The following is a 20,470-nucleotide window of genomic DNA, read 5'->3' as shown; positions in this document are numbered from 1 at the left end:
ATTGCTTAGTGTTTTTATTTTTTTATTTACATATTATGGTAAAACAAATAATTTTAAATCAGTGTACGTGTGTGTGTGTGTGTGTGTGTGTGTGTGTGTGTAAGAGAGATAATTTTTATTTTTTTTAGACCAACACAGTACTTTTCAGCAATGTATTTTTTCTGCCCTTTTTTGTTTGAATGCTCCTTGTTGCGTGGGTACAAATATTAAAGAAAGGCAATCCCTATACGTCGAGCTGTTGAATAATTAATCTATGGTTATTCAGTAATCAATAGTACAGTCATTTAAGCCTAACAAGTGATCTCTTTACACTGGCTGCCGGGTTGTTCGTCAATAATACTGTACGTGGCTGTTGTATAACGCTACAGTAGGCCTATTATAACAATTTGATCCATGGAACGCCTCAACATCCTCCCTTCTCCTCTACCTCTGCAGCAATAAACCATCAATCAGTCAATCAATCAATCAACATCAGCTGCCCATAAAATTTTACCCTCATTATCACGTGGCCGTCAGTAAGTTCAAACACGCCGGGAAGAAGCATGAGGAAAAAGTAGCGGCAGCATAATGGGTCTGCTGAGGGTTGCTTGCGAGGCGTGAGTTGCAAGCAGGGTCGAGTGTGTCTGGCTACTTATGATCATTATACGAGACACTTAAGGCTAAATACGCCGGTTATCAACTGCTCAGGGCGTGTATTCATCAATTCCCAGGTTGAAGATCATGGTTATAATCCTCATAATGTTTCAATGACTATTTTTTGCGGCAAACTAGCAACGTTTTCCAGACTCGTACGACATGACGTCACTTCAGGGGTTCTCGGAGGGCGAAAACTGGAAATACGTACTTTTCTTACTTTAATTACAAGCATCTGAGCGTGGATAGCAATAAACCAAACATAGCAACAGGTTCACACAGTCTTTAACTTTGACTTTAAGTGCATGGAAGTGTTAGTAGAGGTTTCGTTGTGTTATAAATAGCTAAAGAGTTCGAGCACATAGCGGCGCTCGGCATTGAACCAGCGTGGCGAGGCACAGCTGACTCTGGCTCCCCGTGTGCCGCTGCTCCCGTGTGCTGTCAACGAACTGCTGATGGAGTGCGTGTAAAAGAGTGAGACAGGTAGCACACAGCCAACCCAGCCCTAAGGGAGGTGTGGCTGCCCAGGGAGCTTCAGACGACACATAACAGGGACGTCAGTGAGATGTAAGTCAAATCTGTCATCTAAATCTACCTCTGATAATTGTTTTTCCCTCTACTATTATTTTTTACTGAGTGGGTGTGTCTGTTCGTGTTTGTGTTCGTAAACGCAATGAAGTGACTGACTGTTGTAGTGCTGCATTTATGTGGTTAGGTGATACAAGATAAATATTTAGGTCACGGAAAAAAAGTTCAACAACCTACACGTGGGTCACTACACTTAAACGGATACATATTTTAATTGCAATTCCCGTAATGTTCGAGTAAGTGATAGTTGTGTAAATAAGAGCGAAACTACTGGTTATCTAATTCCACTATTTAATAAAGAAATGTCGGTATTCTCATCATCTATTTCCAAAGGTCTAAAAAGAGATTAATCCGGTTCTCATGAGGGTTTTTTTAAAGTTCAGAGTACAGAAGAAGGGTCAAACTACCAGCAGGGTCATAAAAGTAACTCTGGAAATGCCTCAAACCCCTATGAAAGCCTTGTCAAATGTGTGATAGGGCGCCACGTCGTCGAAGAGTGGTATATGGAACCTATTTGTAGGGATCGAAGCCCTACTTTCATTGATCCTGCTGTATGTGGGTCAGTAGAAGAAAAAAATAGAAAAGTGGTATTGCCGTATAGCTACATTTACGGGGCATTCAACTTTGTATGCATGAAGATAAGATATATAGATGGTCGTTCAAACATGCAAGCCTGTCACGTTAGTTTTTCATCCAGAGGAATTAAAGTGTATCCAAGTTGTAAAGTAACGATTCTTATTACGATGTGTATACGCCTAATTGCAGTTGGTATTCATTCTCTATAAGGGTAATGGGTCAATAGTCATTAATACACGGCCTTTATTCATATAGGCCTAGCTAGTTTGCGTTTATTTGACTTGCCACTTTCTCAATGTCTATGAATGTTATGACGATGTTTTAGCTAACGTCCTTATGTATCAGATCCAGATTAGATGTTACTGATGATATATGGACACGATTTATGCTCCCGCACTGAACATGTTGACATACCGCCTCGGCCCCTCCCCTTCCTTCCTCCCGCCACAACCGCGTCCACCAACCACGCGCTGTCAATATCAGGTGATGCGCGAGCCTGACTGCCCTTTGCCTCTTCTTCCCTTCCGCACTCCCCTTCCTTTCCCTTCTTTCCGTTCTCGTCCTACGTTTCATTATCTTAGACTTGTGTTGCTTAACTCCGTTTCTCCTCGCCTTTCAACCTCTTCCTAACGATGTAAAACACTTTCCTTCCCTCATTTACCTGCATCTTTCCCTTTCACTTCACTGCCCCACGTCCGGCACCCACATATATTCTGCAATACTTGTGACCGGTTTATTTATTCTCTATCCTCTCAAACCATGGGCCGCAACTCCTACCTAACCTGTTTTTTTCCTCTTGTTTCAATACCATGCTTTCCCGTGGTTACTTTTTTTTTTTTTGGGGGGGGGAGAGAAAGAACAGCACGATTCTGTTCAACATGAGTCGCACCAGCGTCTTTCATTACCTTCAAGTATTCATTCTCTAGACTCCATAATTGCCCGCCAGTGCTGACAGACACCGGCGATGTGTGGGGTGTGTTGGTGCCACAGTGTCTGGTTTGGCCGCGCGCCGCTTACCGGAGGGAGGGAGAAGGGAGGGATGAAGAGATGGGGTGGAGGGAGTGGAGTTGGGGGTGGGGATGGGAGGGGGTGGAGCTGGGTGAAGTGATGGGGGGAGAAACCAGGTTGACTCATGCTAGACTGGCTGGACCCGCCCAACTCTTCCCGCCCTCCGACATAGCACAACACGTGGACGGTTCAGGCGTCATGCACGGCAGGAAACACTCCACTCTTATTATACGTGGACCTGCTTATGTGACTTTGTTAGTGTGAGGTTAGATTAGTATGTTTCAGTGTAATTTATGTAATTTATCTTGTTTTACACACACACACACACACACACACACACACACACATATATATATATATATATATATATATATATATATATATATATATATATATATAGAGAGAGAGAGAGAGAGAGAGAGAGAGAGAGAGAGAGAGAGAGAGAGAGAGAGAGAGAGAGCAATCCAACTTCGGTGATCTATTTAAAATGGATGGGTGGATGGAGATAGTGTTTGTCTCCCACACTCCGTTTTCAATCATTTATAATGCAGGTGATACACTGGATTTAAAACTGCCAGGAACTGATTAGGAGCTGATTAGATATTATAAATATACACTCGTGGGAAACGAATAATTGACAGCCGTACCAGAGATAATTAAATACGTATTTAATATACAAATCTTTTCCTTTTTCATCATCTTCTTCTTCTTCTTCTTCTTCTTCTTCTTCTTCTTCTTACTTCTTCTTTTTCTTCTTCTTCTTCATTAAGCCTTCATAGTCAGCAGTATGTAAATGATATTGATCAAGGTAGGGTTATTTTAGCTTGTACTATTTTTGTATTGACGTCGCGCGCGCGTGTGTGTGTGTGTGTGTGTGTGTGTGTGTTGCGGTGGAAAACGAGGTGTTTTCTTTCCGCGACAGCAGGACCAATATTGTTTTGAGCAGTGTCAGTTTTTTGTTTTTATCTCTAGCTTGAGAACAAATCGACCAATGTAAGAACATAAGAACTTAGGAGTCTGCAAGAGGCCGGCAGGCCTGTACAAGGCAGCTCCTTTAATTAAACCTAAGCTCATGTGGATCTAACCCCACCTTATATCGCTGTCCATGAATATATCTAATCTATTTTTGAGTGTGACAATTGTATTGTCACTCACCACATGACTGCTCAACCTGTTCCACTTATCTACCACTCTGTTAGTAAACCAGTTTTTGCCTATGTCCCTGTTGAATCTGAATTTATTCAGTTTAAACCCATTACTACGTGTCCTATACCCGGTTCTCTTGACAACAGAACCTTATGAATATCTCCCTTATTAAAGCCCTTCATCCATTTATAAACCTCTACCATGTCTCCTCGCACCCTTCGCCTTTATAAAAGCCATATGTAACTGAGCCTTGATAAGTCATATGTAATATGTAACTAAGATATTCAATAAATTGGTTAATCAAGGTCTCGGTTAAAAATGTGGGCATAGCTAAAAAAATTGTCACCTAGATTGATGAACTTTGGCATGCATTCATATGTATTGACCTTAAATATTTCTTAAAATCAAGGTCACAGGTAATAAAAGGTGAAGGTCACAGGCAAAAAAAAAAATCATAAGGAAATCATTTTTAGTAAGTGCGGACACTGCACGCGCGGATGCTGTTCCTTTATTTCCATAGTATTATTTACTTTGTTTATTCTACGCTTGACTCTCTTTGGCGTATCTCATGGTGCTAAGTTCCCTCTCTCTTCTTCTTCATACAACCTTAATCCCACTGTATTGCAGGGTCGGCCGCTCGAGTCACCTTTCGCCACCTGCTTCTATCCATTGTATCATCTTCTTGCACTCCTAGTATATTCATGTCACACACTATCACATCTCTCCATCTTATTCTCAGTCTTCCGATACTCCTTCCTTCTCTCTATCTATCTTTATCCATCTATGTATCTATCAGTCTATCTAATGATGCTGAGAGCTATTTTTATTTCCTTCACCTTCCGTGCTGACTTTGTGTATAATTTCTCTTCATTGCCTACATCTGTGTTTCCCTTCAGTTTGATTTTAGTGTAGTTTACCAGTTGATGATATTAGTGCACAAATTTCCCTTAAACCGAATATACCTTAGGGGAGGCTTGTGTTAATTAATGCTGACCGTGGCCCTTATCGTTTTTTTTTATGCTGGCTATTCTGTATGCTTAGGCTTGAGTGCCGCTTTAGGCGAGTATTAGTGATGCCTGTAACTTATATTATTCATAGGGCTGACTAATTTAAATGACTGCCTTAATTGTTGTACTGGGCGACTATCACTTGAGCTTCCATTATACTCGTGAGACCTTGACTGTATATGCCAGGGTTCCTCACGTTCATATCCCGTTAGTCTGGGTCTCGAGAAACTGGTCACTGGAAGGATATCTGGTTGAACACTAACAGATAACTAAGTACAGGACGCAGAAGGCAGTAGGCGATAGGTAATTGGTTAGTTATAGCTACTGTCGAGATGCATCATAATGGATCGTGAGGGAAATTCCAACTTTCCTACAGTATTCCCTTCCTTCCTATGACTTAAACTCTATCAATAGGGGAGCATCGAAATATCTTGGGAACTATTATAGATTTAAGTAGACTATCATGGTTTCCCTTCTTTCAGTTGCAGGAGTAGCTTTATATACCATTTTAGCAGTTGGCCGTTCTGTTAAAAAATGATTAATAAAGGAAACTGGAGAACAAGAAAAAGTAAGGAGTATGAATTGATTTGTCTGCTTTTTTTTCCTGAAGTTGCGTGTTTTTTTGCAGGCATATCACGGGAGCAGGCGGGGAGGGTGGTGGCGGCGACGGGGCGGCGGCGGGGGAGGACACGCTGACGCCCTTCCTCACTCCCCAGCACTTTGCCAAGACCCCGGCGCAGTCCTTCTACAGCGTGGTGAACTCGAGGGTAAGTTAACGCCCCTCTTTGTTGTCTGTGTGTGTGTTGATTATTATTACTACTACTACCGCTATATACTTTTATTGTTTTTGTCATCTTATATATTAATTATTTTTCATTGATGTAACTTGTTCCGATGTTTCCCTTCTCCATTCTTCTCCTTCACCTCCTCTTGCTCCTCCTTCTGCTTCTTCTTCTTGTTCTTGTTCTTCTTCTTCTTCTGCTGCATCTGCCTATTTATTGTCTACTGTCCTTGTATATTTCTTTATTTTTCTTTCTACCGTGAATCATTTAACGTCTGAAGTTCTCGTTTTGTTTAAGTTTGGTACAACCTTTTATATTACTTCTATTTGGGCGAGTTTACCCTTACCCTTCAAAGCTTTCTCTACCCGTTTACCTTCTTTTAGTATAGTCCTGCTTTCAATGCTACACTTGCAGACACCAAAGCAAATGCAGCACGCTTCATCCTCCCCACCACCCCCTTCCTCCATTATACCCTTGATAACGCGGCCACCACACAATCTTTCTTCCATTGCATCTCTTTCAAGCCTTCATTCCTTCTCACCTTCCCTTTCATAGTCTTTAATTGCATCGCTTTCATTCCACCATTCCCTTTCACCTTCCTTTTCCCCTAGATTGTCGTTCATATTTTCAGTCCCTAATGTCTGCTTCCCTGACTAACTTAAGGCCTTTATATTTTTTAGCACTTTTGTCCCCTACCATTGTATCTTTTTAGTTTCCTGGTGCTACTTCCACATGTATCCATAGTTGCATAATCACACTCTGTACTGCCTGGGGGTTGGGGTGGCATGCCTTTGTTGTTTACTTGCAACAATAAACTATCAATCAGTCAATCCTTTTGTTCCTCACTTTTCAACGCTAGACCATCAAAGGCTCAAGTGGGAGACTAGCTAGAGTAAGTGTGTGGGTTACTGAAGTACTTTGTTTTCATCTTTCCCTTCATACGCAAAGCCAGCGTGTCAATATCTTCATGGTCCTCCCGAAATTGACCTTTTTCGGCCACCTCTTTTGATTCTTTTTTTAGGAGCAGCGAGTAGCGGGCTTTTTTTATTATTGTTTCTTTTTTGGGGGGCCCTTGTGCTGTCTCCTTTGTTGTAAAAAAATGCTGTGATTATATTCCATTTTTTTATCTTTTCCATTATTTGTTTTTAGTTTAGCGTCTCATTTCTTGTCTTTTAAGTCACATAAGAGAACGATTGATGATGGTAAGCCAGTTAACCATTATAAGTTGGATTTGTTTCTTAGTTGTTTTTTTCCTCATATACCTGGCCACGGTAATGCCAATCATCTTACCTGTACTGTAATTAATAGCTACTTTGCATGATCTACGTTTGCTATACGACATTTTTGCTATTATATTTATGTACTTTTTTATTACTTTTACCATATTATTATTATTATTATTATTATTATTATTATTATTATTATTATTATTATGTAAAAGACTAGAATGTAAATGATATAGAAATAGTTGAATGCTGCATGTTTTCTACACTTTTTGAAAAAAAGAGCTTATTCACGTTTTATTTTAACATTTTTTTTTCCTTTTTTGTGCACTAACACTGGCGCGCATATTCATCTCGCATGCACGAACTGTTTCACTGCATGACTTGTTACCTTGTGTTGCTTTTGTCTCCTATGTGTAGCCTGCCAGGAGACTTGCACGATACCACAGCCTGCAGGTGGGTGCCTTGTGCGTGTGAGTATCTGTGTATGTGTGTTTCATGTGGTTAGTATTGGGTATGTTATCGGCGCCTCATCCGGAGAGAGATTTCCCTTCCGGCCGTGCTCCGCCTCACCCATCTCCCTCTTACAGCGACAGCATCATTCCACAAACCATTAACTTGGCGTCAGTCCTCTGCCGCCCTCCCTTCCCCTACACCTGTTCACATTGATGCACTATACGGAGCTTCGCACGAAAACGTAACGAACAGGGAGAACTAACGAAATCCACGTCTTTGTCTCGCAGGACTCCCTCGATATGTACCACGATGCCTACTCCACCCTGCAGAGGCAGCCCCCCGCGGCCCCCACCAGGGAGCGGCACGCCAGTGCTGGCATCAACGGCCACGCCCTCGAGATGGAGGTGCCCACACGCGCCCACGGTAAGGCCCTTGGAATCTATGTTTTGCGTCTCGTAAAGTTATGACCCATTTGAAGCCTAAGCCTCTTGACAATACTAGGAGCTGTTTATCTCCTGGAATCTGGTACCTAGTTGTCTATTAGTAAGGAAATGGCGATTCAGTGAGTTGTTTCTCAGTACCTGCATCAGACCCACAGTTTGACTAGCCCTGTTCTGTGTCACGGTGGGTAAAATAACGTTTAGGGCAAGAAGACTATAATTTTCTGGTATTTCCTGTTTTCTGGTATTTTCTGGTATGAGTACTCGCCTATCATGAATTATAAAAATCATTGTATAACTGAGAAAATGACTGAGAGTATCAAGTTTGCCCATGCATATATTGAAGCCGAGTGAAACAAAAGCAATCACAGACACCCATGTTGATTCACTAAAGTACATAAAACAACACAGCTCGAAAATTCATTAAAAAAAACGAGTAACGGCTTTGCAAGAGTCCCTCAGACCCTCACCTTGACACCGATAGTACTGTATAATAATGACATTTGGTTCACTAAATCTGAGGCGTAACAACCCTAGACTAGTGAGAGGCTTAGCACTCAATATCGGTCAGCGGACACTTGAGAACCACACTCAGTCGCTCCTTTCCACAGACGGCGTGCCTCACCCACCCACCAACGGTGAGGTCAGCGGGCGAGCGAGGCATGCAAGCTACTCCTCCACCCAGCAACCCGCCACCAACCCTCACTGCATGGGCCGCCTCTCCCTGTCCTCAGCCTCCCTGAAACGAGCCTCCATAGACTCCCCGCGCCTCTTACCAGCCCCACCAAGGAGGACAGACTCGTCCCCCTTAAACCAGCAGAAAACACCCAACTGGAGGCAAAGCTACCGTCCCTGTGTGGAGATAGTTCAGGAAGGGTTTAGTGCTGTGCCGCAAAGTGAGACGGACCACAGTGCCGCCTTAGGGAACTTCGCCGCCACCAAACCGTCGTATAAGATCATCGAGAATAACAATGACGACGGCTGGAGGAGGAACTACGTGGAGTGTGTGGAAGGCCGGTCACTCCTGCTGGGGGAGAACGGAGGAGGAGGAGGAGGAATAAGTTCGGAAGTGCAGCTCACCCCTGGTCATCTCAAACATCTCCCACCAAAGGATGCAAAGCTAAAGATGTATTCCTTCGCTCCGGTGAGTACTGACGTCTGTGTTTGTTTGTTGTGAAGGTTATTCGAACACACACACACACACACACACACACACACACACACACACACACGTAATTTGCCTATTGGTCTGCTAGATGCCTTTCAGCTATGTGGTTGAAGTTGGAGCATTGGAGGGTATCGGCTTTGGTAATCTTAGTAGCAGGAAACGAGAGGAAAGACGAGGAGAAGGAAGAGGAGGAGTGATGGTAGTGGTTATGGCGGGAAGGAAGAAGTAAGAAACGGGAGGAGGATGAGAAGATTGGGATAGCGTGAGAGGCAGCAGTTTGGAGTATTTGCTTGGCTGTTAGGGAAGACAAGAGGAAGATGAGTGCATATGGATGAAAAGTAAGTATAGTAATGGAAGGTTAAATCACGAAGGAAGAAAGGGAGCGGCGTGGTTAAAACGGAAGGCGAAAGTGGAGGAGATAGTGAGAAATCAAAGTAGAGCGAAAGGGAAGAAAAAGAAGGTGTTGAGAGGATATAACAAAGGAGAAGAAAAGTGAGAAGACTGACACAAAAGAGGAGCATAAAAACGAATTATAAAACATTATTATTATTAGTATTAGTATTAGTATTAGTATTATTAGTATTATTAGTATTATTATTGTAGTAGTAGTAATAGGCGGAGTAACAGCAGCAATAAGAGGAGATTTGAACTGAAGAAGAAGAAGAAAAAGAAGAGGAAGAAAAAGAAAAAGAAGAAAAAGAAAAAAGAAGAAAGTATGGGCGAGGGTGGGGGTGAGGGCAGTGAACTAGAACGCCAGGTACGACAGGTAACCTTCTCCAGACGGTCTCGTTTTCATCTTCAACCGCTCACCTCCACTCCCCTCCCCTCCTCTCCACTGCACCACCCCTCCACCACATTACCCTTCACCCCAGTACCCTCCCCTTCACCACAGTACCCTCCCCTCCACCCCAGTACCCTCTCCTCCATCCCAGTACCCTCCCTTCCACCAGACATACCAACCTCCTTCCACACTAGACTACTAATACCTACCCTACATGATACCTCTTCCCCCCTCCCCACACTCATTCCATCCACATTCCCCACTCCACCATACTTTCTACACCTCCTCCCCGACACACACACACACACACACACACCTGTCTTGCATGCACCGCGTCCTCCCACATTCACTCCACCCTTCCCTCCATCCCTCCACACTCCACTACGTATCCTTGAGGTGTAATGTCACTCGACTCTGCCTCTCTAACGGGTGATGGGGGAGATGAGAAGGGCGAGGACGGCGGGTAAGGGAATATCCTGGTTGCTGGGGAGTATGGATGGTGGTGGTGGGAAGGAATGATGAGGGAAAGATGAAGAGGGAGGAGGAAGGTTCAGATTCAGATTTTTATTGAGAAAAGAGGGAGGATATTTACAGAGGTGGGGAGGGGTACATACATGTGACTTAGCCTAACCTAAGCTAAACAAATCAAATGCATGAGAGGAAGGTAAAAAAAGGGGGGTGAAGTAAACAGCGCGAAGGTAGAGAGGGGAGGATAAGGAAGAGGTGGTGTGTGTGTGATTGGGACGAGAATAGATGATAGAAAATAGCGGATCGGGGAAGAACATTTTGCGTGTCTGAATGAATGGGAGGTAGTAACGATGATGAAAAATGAAGAGGGAGGAGGAAGGGGAGGAAAGGGAAGAGGTGGTGTGTCTGTGATTGGGACGAGAATAGACGATAGAAAATAGCGGATCGAGGAAGAACATTTGCGTGGCTGAATGAATGGGAGGTAGTAGCGATGATGAAAGATGAAGAGGGAGGAGGAAGGGGAGAAAAGGGAAGAGGTGGTGTGTCTGATTGGGGATTGGGACGAGAATAGACGATGGAAAATAGCGGATCAGGGAAGAACATTTGCGTGGCTGAATGAATGGGAGGTAGTAACGATGATGAAAAATGAAGAGGGAGGAGGAAGGGGAGGAAAAGGAAGAGGTGGTGTGTGATTGGGGATTGGGACGAGAATAGACGATGAAAAATAGCGGATCGGGGAAGAATATTTGCGTGGATGAATGAATGGGAGGAGGTTCTAATGATGATGATGATGGTGATGATAACGATGGATAAGGTTTAATTAATAGTTCCTCGTGTATCATTATTAAAAGTGAAAGGTGTGAATGAAGGGAGAGTAGATCAGTCCATTCACATGCTAGAAGGGAGGAAGTTGGCGAGGAAATACATATAAAGGAAAATAAATAGGAATAGGAAACGGAGGAAAAAAAGGGAAGTAACGTTATCCTCTTCTATTCCTCCTTTTATTCCTCTGTACATTTCCCTCTTCCTTTATCGTTTCCTTATTCCTTGTCTTCAATCCTCGCTCGCCGTGACCCCTCCTCTTTCCTCTGTAATCCTATTCCTTCCCTCTATTCCTCTGCCTCTCCTATCCGTTCCTCCCCTGTGGCATCCCCCCTTCCCACTCTCCTCCCACTCTCCCTCCCACTCTCCCTCTCCCCTCTTCACCCGGCTAGTTTTGATGCCAGTATCTTGATGCCGACGGTAGTGCAAGGACCTGGGAGTGTGTGGTGGAGTGACCGTGGAGTGTGTGATGGAGTGGTGCAGTGACATTAGCGATGGTGGAGTAGGGGTGGTGGTAGTGGGGGGGGTGATGGATTGCTGATGGGAGTTTTTGAAGTTGTGAAGTGTGTGTGTGTGTGTGTGTGTTTGTGTGTGATTTAAGTGGTTGTGGAGAGTAACTTTAGTGGTAGTGTGGTGGTGAAGGAGTGTTGAGGGAGATATAGAAGTGGTAACCAGAGTGCGTGTGTGGTGGTGATTGTGGAGTGGTTGAGAGTGACCTTGTTAGAGGGGAGTTCAGTGGTGTGGTGGAGTGATGATAGTGGTGGTGATGACCTGGATGGTGGAGTGAATGTGGAGGGCGGTGGGAGAGTGGGGGGCGAAAATTTAGGTAATGTGGAGTGGTGGTGATAGTGATGGTGGAGTTAATGGTGATGATGAGGAATGGTGAATGTGAAAGTGATGATGAGTAACGCTGCTGGTGAATGTCAGTGATGGTGAGTGATAATGAATAGGTTTGAGACGATGGGGAAGATGGTGAATGGTGCAAAATGTGATGGCTAGTGATTATGGTGAGTGATGGTGAATGAGAGTGACTGCGTTAATAGTGCTAGGAGAGTGTGGTGACCTGTTTGTTTTGTGGTTGAATTTGGTGGTGGAAGGTGGTAATGGTGGTGGTGGTTTGTGGTGATGTGTGTTGTGGTGGGTGTGGCTTGGCAATGGTTGTGGTGGTCATGGTGATATTATCCGGTCTCGGGAACATAATTTTGCGGCGTTGATGTGATGAGAAGCGTTACCAGCTCATCGTACTTGGCACACTGTATATTCCTGGTTCTAACCCATAACTATTGCGAAAGAAGGATCAACAGTCGACGGTTGCAACGAAAACTTTACCAGAATGACGTTACGTGTTGGTACGATAGTTTTGGATCTGTAACTAATAACTGCAATGTTCGGAGTATGATAATCTCTGGTAACGCTGGTGAAGAGAGGATGGTCGTGAGGATAAAAATGACTCCTAGTTTGGGGTTCTTTTGATGTCATGTGAGGATGGTCGTGAGGATAAAAATGACTCCTAGTTTGGGGTTCTTTTGATGTGATATGAGGATGGTCGTGAGGATAAAAATGACTCCTAGTTTGGGGTTCTTTTGATGTGATATGAGGATGGTCGTGAGGATAAAAATGACTCCTAGTTTGGGGTTCTTTTGATGTGATGAGAGGATGGTCGTGAGGATAAAAATGACTCCTAGTTTGGGGTTCTTTTGATGTGATATGAGGATGGTCGTGAGGATAATAATGACTCCTAGTTTGGGGTTCTTTTGATGTGATGAGAGGATGGTCGTGAGGATAAAAATGACTCCTAGTTTGGGGTTCTTTTGATGTGATGTGAGGATGGTCGTGAGGATAAAAATGACTCCTTGTTTGGGGTTCTTTTGATGTGATATGAGGATGGTCGTGAGGATAAAAATGACTCTTACTAAAAGGCCGGTATTTTAAGACACTTACGGTTCTCACATCAGCTATTTCTAAAGGTCAAAGAGGGGGTCAGTCGGGTTCTAATGAGTGTTTCTTCAGGTTCATGATAAAGAAGAAGGGTCAAACTACCACCAGGGTCATAAAACTACTACTGGAAATGCCCACGCCTCCTACGAAAGCCTTGTCAAGTATGTGTTCTTGGGCGGCGAAATGTCTTATAATAGACCTTAAGTTAGTTTGGGGTTCTTATAAAGTACCGTTGCCAGTTTGTACCCACACCATTCCAGTTAGTACTCGTAAGAAGGGAAAACAAACAGGAAAATTGAGGTTGAGTAAAAAAAGGAAACTATTGTCGAAGTAGAAATTGATGACCATTCTTTTTATTTTTACCTCATTTTCATACATCAGCTAAGTATTTCAGGGTATTTGTTTTTCTTGAGTACTAAATGGGACGGTGCATACGAATGAGCAAATAATATCCCCTTAAAGCTAAATAAAGGTTTCGGTAGTGCTGGTGTGGTCTATAAATAACTTCCTTGACTCGAGACTAAACCCCGAGACTCATCCATTATCTCACCCAGCCAGCCACCCGCTCATCCACCCGTGTGTGTGTGTGTGTGTGGAGCGTGCCAAGCATGATGCAATAAGTATGTGATGCGCAATGTGTTCCCGCATATGTGTGTGTGTGTGTGTGTGTGTGTTGAGTGCTTGGGTGCATATGTAAGTTTGTCATTGTGGAGTGAATGAATGGGCACACGTTTCGTTATACTATTGGCACCATCAACACACACACACACACACACACACACACACACACACACACACACACACACACACACACACACATCCCATTCATGATTGTGTACTTATGCTGTTTTACGCCGACCTAAAAAGACAACAATAGACAAGGAAAACAGGAGAAAGAGGAAAGAAATATACATAATCAGCTGCGATTTATTCACAGAAAAAAAAAACAGCTAACATTTCCCTTCCAGTGGGTTATGGCGAGTGCTTAATGAGTGAGTGTGTGCGCATCTCAACAAACTTTGGCATATCAAAAATTTAGTAAGGGTAGGAGGAGGAGAAGAAGCAATAACAACAGCAGAAGCAACAATAGCAACAGCAGGACTAGCAAAAGGACGAGAAATAAGTCACCCTCTATGGTACGTTCTTAAGTGAGCCTCGTTGAGCGGCTGCAGGGAGCGATAGCAGAGAAAAAAAGAAAGGAGGTCGAGTCTACTTTTCTCTCCTCTGAGGACCCGTATCTACCTTTCTTCCACAATGGTGAGTGAATACAGGATGAGGAGGGGGAGGAGTAGGAGGATAGAGGTCAGTGGCTTGGGGGATAAAAGGTTGAGCGTGGGTGGGTATGGAGGCATGTCTGGGTGCAGAATGGGTGTTGAATCTGTTGGTATGGGTGTGTGGGTGGGGGTGAGTAATGGTATGTGGGTGCATAGAGGCGGCGGGGAAGTGTGTCTGTCTGTCTGTATGTCTGTGTATATATGTGTGTGTGTGTGTGTGTTGATAACAATGACTAATAACAATAATTATACCAATATGAATAGTACTAATGCTACTAATTATATAATGATAATAGTGTTAAATATGAAAATACTTTAGTTGTTTTGAGTATCTCCTGTTGCCTTCGTATAAATTTGCAAATTGAGGGAGGGAGGGAGAGGAAAGGCGGGAAGGAAGGTAAATCTTCTGTTAGCAAAGAGAAGCCCTACAAATTGTCTACAGTGGGAGGAAGTCTCTCTCTCTCTCTCTCTCTCTCTCTCTCTCTCTCTCTCTCTCTCTCTCTCTCTCTCTCGTGTGTCTGCCTGTCTCCCCCCTCCCACACGCACACATTCCCCTCCCCACACACACTATCCCCCTCACTCACACACTCCCCTCACACGCACACACTATTCCCCCCCCCCTCCCCCCCCATACACGGTCTAATGACAAGTAAGCAAATTAAATACCGTGGCACAGTGCCGCCGTGACGTCATACACACACGTTTGGCACTGCGAAGGGGAGGGGATGACAGGAATAAGGCGCGGGGAGCTGATGAAAGGTGGAGGGGAAAGGATCGGATGGAAGGGGAAAGCGAAGAAATAAATGAAAAGGAATGGGATGGGTATACAGTAGGGATAGGGAGGGCGTGACTATAGAAAGGGAGGGAAAGGCAGAACGAAGCGCGGATAGGTGATGAGAGGAAGGGAAGAGGATAGTCTGGTAATGGAACGGGGAGAAGAAGAAAAAATAATGTGGTATGCAGTGGGGTCCTCTTTTCCGTTTTCTGTGAGTTACTTCTCCTCTTTCTTCCCGTTTTCTTTGAGTTACTCCTTTCTCTTCCTTCCCGTTCTCTGTGTATTTGTATTTATGTTAACGCTTATTGAAGATGGGACGGGTATCCAGTAGGGTTAGGGAATGTGTGACTATAGATGATGCAACAGGAACGGTAATCCATATTTTTACTTTTTGTTACATTTATTGAGGAGCGCTGCAATTGTTTTCACCAGGTGGCGCTGATATAGTTTCGAACTCCTGACTATATGTTCTTGAGTCGTTTTCTGTACCGATGCGCCACCTAGCCTCTGCAGGGGAGGGTACGGAAGGGAACAAAAGGTGCAGGGAAGGGTATGAAAGAGAAAAAAGGAAAGGTAAGGGATGGTGAAGGAGAAAGGAGAGGAAAATTAGCATGTTGGAATGAGATTGTAAAAAACGGAAGGGGAAGGGAAGAGAAGGGAAGGGATGGTGAAGGGAAGGATAGCTAGACGGACGGAAGGAGCTAGTAAAGGAAAATGGAGTAGGATGCTGGAAAGAGGAGAGGAAAAAAGGGAAAGGCTGAATAGGAGATGGGAAGGGAAAGAAGAGTGAGAGGAAATGACGAGGGAGAGAAAAGGGAGGGGAGAGGGAAAGGAAGAGGATAGTGAGGGGAGAGGAAAGGAGAAGGGAAGGGAAGGGAAGGGAAAGTGAGAGCAGAGGAGAAGGGAGAGGAGAAGGGAAAGGAAAGTGAGAGGAGAGGAGAAGGGAGAGGAAAGTGAAGGGAAAGGAAAATGATGGGAGAGGGAAAGGGAGTGAAAAGGGAGAAGAGAGTGAGGGGAGAGGAGGGGTAGGTAGATTGAGGGGAGAGGGAAAGGCCACATGGTCCACTCCCCTCACGTGGCACAGGTGAGCTTGCGTATGTGCCACCTGGCGAGGGGACAGATGGATTACGTCACAGAGTTGGCACCGTGTGTGTGTGTGTGTGTGTGTGTGTGTGTGTGTGTGTGTGTGTGTGTGTGTGTGTGTGTGTGTGTGTGTAACGGGCGGGCAGTCCAAGGGCTGAAAAATAAAAGTGCATGCTGTTACTTTGAAGGTGACACGAAAAGACGCGGAAAAGAGAATGGCAATTAAGTGTGTGTGTGTGTGTGTGTGTGTGTGTGTGTGTGTGTGTGTGTGTGTGTGTGTGTGTGTGTGTGTGTGTCATCAATCAGTGGTGGCTCCACTAATTAAAACACTACAGATACCAGACAACCTCCACGTGTTTTTTTTCTATCTTTTTGTCATATTAAAGAGGAGTGGCGAGGATGAAGCAACAGGGCAGAATATAGCAAGGGCGGTGGAGAGGAGGAGGAGGAGGAAGAGGAGATGGGATGAGCAGGTGCACTGATGAGTCTTGTGATTGCTCTGTAGGGGACGAAGTGGTGATGAAACTGGTGGTGGTGGTGGTGGTGATGAAACTGGTGGTGGCAATGGTGATGATGGAAGCAGGGAGTCGCGCAAAAGGACAGGGTGGCCGAGATAGAGAATGACATAGTTACAAAAAAAGACACGGAGATGAAAGACAGTATTAAAAAAAGGGTTGACGAGAGGTTGGTGGTATAGTTGGCAACCGATCAATGTGGTGAGGTTTTTTTTTTTTTTTTTTTTTTTTTTTTTAACGTCTTTGTTTATCGCCGCAGCTACACATCAAAGGGGTCGTGGGAGTCGTGTGTGTGGAAGATACTCAAGGGACGTTTATCAATTGTTTCCTCTTTTTCCTCCTATTTTTTGTCATTATTATTGTTATTATCGTTGTTATTGTTGTTATTACACACACACACACACACACACACACACACACACACACACACGCCAGACACATAACTGTACCCTTCTCAAGTCCAGGGTAATTTTTCTATTTGAAGCCTACTGAAGCGTTATTATTATTTTTGTTGTTATTATTACACACACACACACACACACACACACACACACACACACCAGACACACAACCGTACCCTTCTCCTCAAGTTCAGGGTAATTGTTCTATTTTTGAAGAATACCGAATCTCTTCACTTTCCCAAGCCAAGGTTATTACGCTACGTGAGAGGGAGGTTCAGGGACGTAGTGAGTGACGGAAATGTAGAATAACTTGACTGTGGAATAGGTTAAAATAAGATAAATGTTTGGTTGCTGGTTTGGGGCATGGCAAAGTTTGGGGGTATATGCTAAACCTGCTCATGGCCTTAGTGCTCATCTCCGTCATTGCTTTGAGGGATTTAGGTTAAGTTAGGTTAGGTTAGGTTAGGTTATTAATAGAAACGGAGCACCAAGGCAATAGGGTTCTGGAATACGTAAGGTGGAAGAATGGCTGAAGTTTTGCGAGTTTAAGGTTGTGATCGGGACAGAAGGGAAGAGACTGCATGGGGAGAATTTTCGTTAGGCAGAGTGACAACGCGAAACGAAGAAGAGACATTGGGAGATAAAGCTTATGCGTGGTCTGGAGACGAAGCTCGGAGATGGGAACGAGGTCGGAAATGAGGCCGATGGAGACTTTTAAAGAGGCGAAGACGAATGGCGGAAAGACAGGGATGAAGGAGTTGAGATGATCATAAGAGGAAAGGATGCCGAGGAAGATTAAAGCGATAGGAACTTTTAAAAAGAGCTTAGACAGATGGCGGAAACTCGATAATGAGGGAAAGGAGATGAGCGCAAGGGGAAATGATGAAGGCGAGAACGAGGGACGGAGGACAGGCAAGGGATGAGGAATGATTGATGATAATGGGGAAGATGGGAGAAGTTGATCAGAGGTAAAACATAAGTGACCCAACGGCATCGCTCTTTATTTTGAAACACTCCTTGAAGGTTTTTTTTATAAAGGTTTAGACATTTCCCTTTAACATTCTGAAGATGACTGTTGGACGAGGGTGAGGATGACGCAAGGGCAAGGATCTGATCGAAGGTGCAGAGACCAAACATGCCTCCCGTAATTGGAGATGCACGTTCAGATTGATAACAAGCTTCGCACATTTTCTTTGACATTGTGCAGATCACCTGAGGGCAATAATAAGAGTGGAGATAACGATGATCATCATAATAATAATGATAATAATAATAATAATAATAATAATAATAATAACAAAGATATTAATAATAACGATAACGGTTTATTCATGGCAACTGTAGGGTTATTACAAACAAACAAACAAAAAGCAAGACATGGGAGTTGTGGGCTAACAGTCACCCGTGGGAGGGTGGGGTGGTCATGGATTTTTTGAGGGGGGTACTGAAGAATATTGGAGTCACCAAGAGGTGCTACTCCACAGGTCACTCCTTACCTCATGTGACATCAGATTGCCAGGTGTACTATTGGAGGGATATACCTTTGCCCGACTCAGTACATTTATGTAACATTCCGGAGGGGAGGGGAGGCCTCAGGACAGCTGGGTGAAGGGTGCGTGTTGCATGTTAGGAGTTCCGAGGCCTCCAGCATGGCAATGGCGTCTCAAGACTGACCCTATATAGGAGTGAGAGGCTGGCCGGCTTCCTGGCCGTGACGGTGAGGGGCTGGCTGGCTACCTGGCCGTGACGGTGAGGGGCTGGCTGGCTACCTGGCCGTGACGGTGAGGGGCTGGCTGGCTACCTGGCCGTCACGGTGAGGGGCTGGCTGGCTACCTGGCCGTCACGGTGAGGGGCTGGCTGGCTACCTGGCCGTGACGGTGAGGGGATGGCTGGCTACCTGGCCGTCACGTTGAGGGGATGGCTGGCTACCTGTCCGTCACAGTGTGGGGCTGGCTACCTGGCCGTCACGGTGAGGGGCTGGCTGGCTACCTGTCCGTCACAGTGTGGGGCTGGCTGGCTACCTGGCCGTATCGGTGAGGGGCTGGCTGGCTACCTGTCCGTCACAGTGTGGGGCTGGCTGGCTACCTGGCCGTCACGGTGAGGGGCTGGCTGGCTGGCTGGCTACCTGGCCGTAAGCGTGAAGGAAGTATCGACACAGGCACCGTCGCCGCTCATTCCGTCCAGCGCCGCCGTCGCGAGCGGTCGCCTCTCCCCGGCTGCTGCTGGCTGGCGTGTCCGTGTTGTGGAGGCGTGTGTGGGGGGCGTGTGTGTTCGTGTGCGGGGCATGTAGGTGTGTGTAGCGGTGCCCAGCACGCCCCCGCAGCTCCGGTGGTCGCGGGTCAGCATCGATTAGCGAGGCGCGTGGGTGGGCAGCTAGACGCTTCTTCCGCCCCTTAAGTGCAGGTCTTAGCGTGACTCCCGCCCCAGGGCCCGTGCCGCCTCTCCTTGGCTGCCTAGCGCCTGGGACAGAGGCTCAGCAGTGGCTAGTCTGTATTGATAAACACTGCGGCTTGAAAAATGAATAGACTTTTGAATATTCATATCGGTGGTGGATGGTGGTGGTGGTGACTGAAATGTGTGTAACGTATTAGTGGTAGAGAGTGTGGTGGTGGTGGTGGCGGTGGTGGTGGTGGTGGTGTCAGGGAAGAAAGGAATAACTCCACAGGGACCCTTGCCTCAGTCTTGGTATTATAATATCGATGGAACGCGTTAATATAGTACCGTTGTGTGCGCGCGCTCGCACCTACTTTTGTCTCCCAGTCACGCTACTCCCCCTCTCCTCTTATTACTGATGTAGTGTCATCCCTCAAAAAAATCTCTAATGAGGAAAAAATTATTTAACTATTCAGAACTGTGTCCGTGAGTGTTGTGTGCGTGGGTGTGTGCCTGCGTGCGTGTGCGTGAGTGCATGTGCGAGCATTGTGTGTGTGTGTGTGTGTGTGTGTGTGTGTGTGTGTGTGTGTGTGTGTGTGTGATAAAACTTGCACTTGTTGATGTAGGATATTGTTTTGTTCAACTTATTTCTAAAAAAAAAGTTAAACCATTGAAATTTATTGTCATTATTATTATTATTTTTGAGAGAGAGAGAGAGAGAGAGAGAGAGAGAGAGAGAGAGAGAGAGAGAGAGAGAGAGAGAGAGAGAGAGAGAGAGAGAGAGAGAGAGAGAGAGAGAGAGAGAGAGAGAGAGAGAGAGAGAGAGAGTTTTTGTTACAGAAATACGTGGAACAAAACAATATGTTACCGCCACGAGTGTAAAAGTTTCATCACACACACACACACACACACACACACACACACACACACACACGCAGGTCGTTTGTGTATGCAGTCGTGCGTGCCCGATCCAGGTAGAAGCAAACACGACAAGGTCCTCACAAGTCCATAGT

General features: G+C 45.1%; 1 protein-coding gene across 2 annotated transcripts in view; it reads left to right on the top strand.

Annotated features, from left to right (window-relative positions):
- Nucleotides 1-1,037: 1,037 nt before the first annotated feature.
- The window catches only part of LOC127003769 (uncharacterized), a 50,918-nt gene continuing 31,485 nt past the window's right edge, over nucleotides 1,038-20,470 (top strand). Inside the window, exons 1-4 of one of the 2 annotated variants that reach the window (XM_050870782.1) lie at nucleotides 1,038-1,200; nucleotides 5,587-5,725; nucleotides 7,707-7,842; nucleotides 8,471-9,003. In XM_050870782.1, the coding sequence (XP_050726739.1) occupies nucleotides 1,199-1,200; nucleotides 5,587-5,725; nucleotides 7,707-7,842; nucleotides 8,471-9,003 (810 nt within the window). In that variant the 5' untranslated portion in view covers nucleotides 1,038-1,198. The remainder of the gene's footprint in view (nucleotides 1,201-5,586; nucleotides 5,726-7,706; nucleotides 7,843-8,470; nucleotides 9,004-20,470) is intronic. The other variant, XM_050870783.1, reaches the window with a different exon arrangement.

The sequence above is a fragment of the Eriocheir sinensis genome, chromosome 26 (genome assembly GCF_024679095.1).
Source record: "Eriocheir sinensis breed Jianghai 21 chromosome 26, ASM2467909v1, whole genome shotgun sequence".
NCBI lineage: Eukaryota > Metazoa > Arthropoda > Malacostraca > Decapoda > Varunidae > Eriocheir > Eriocheir sinensis.
Note: the sequence above shows the minus strand (reverse complement) of the source record. Positions and strands in the feature narration are given on the sequence as shown.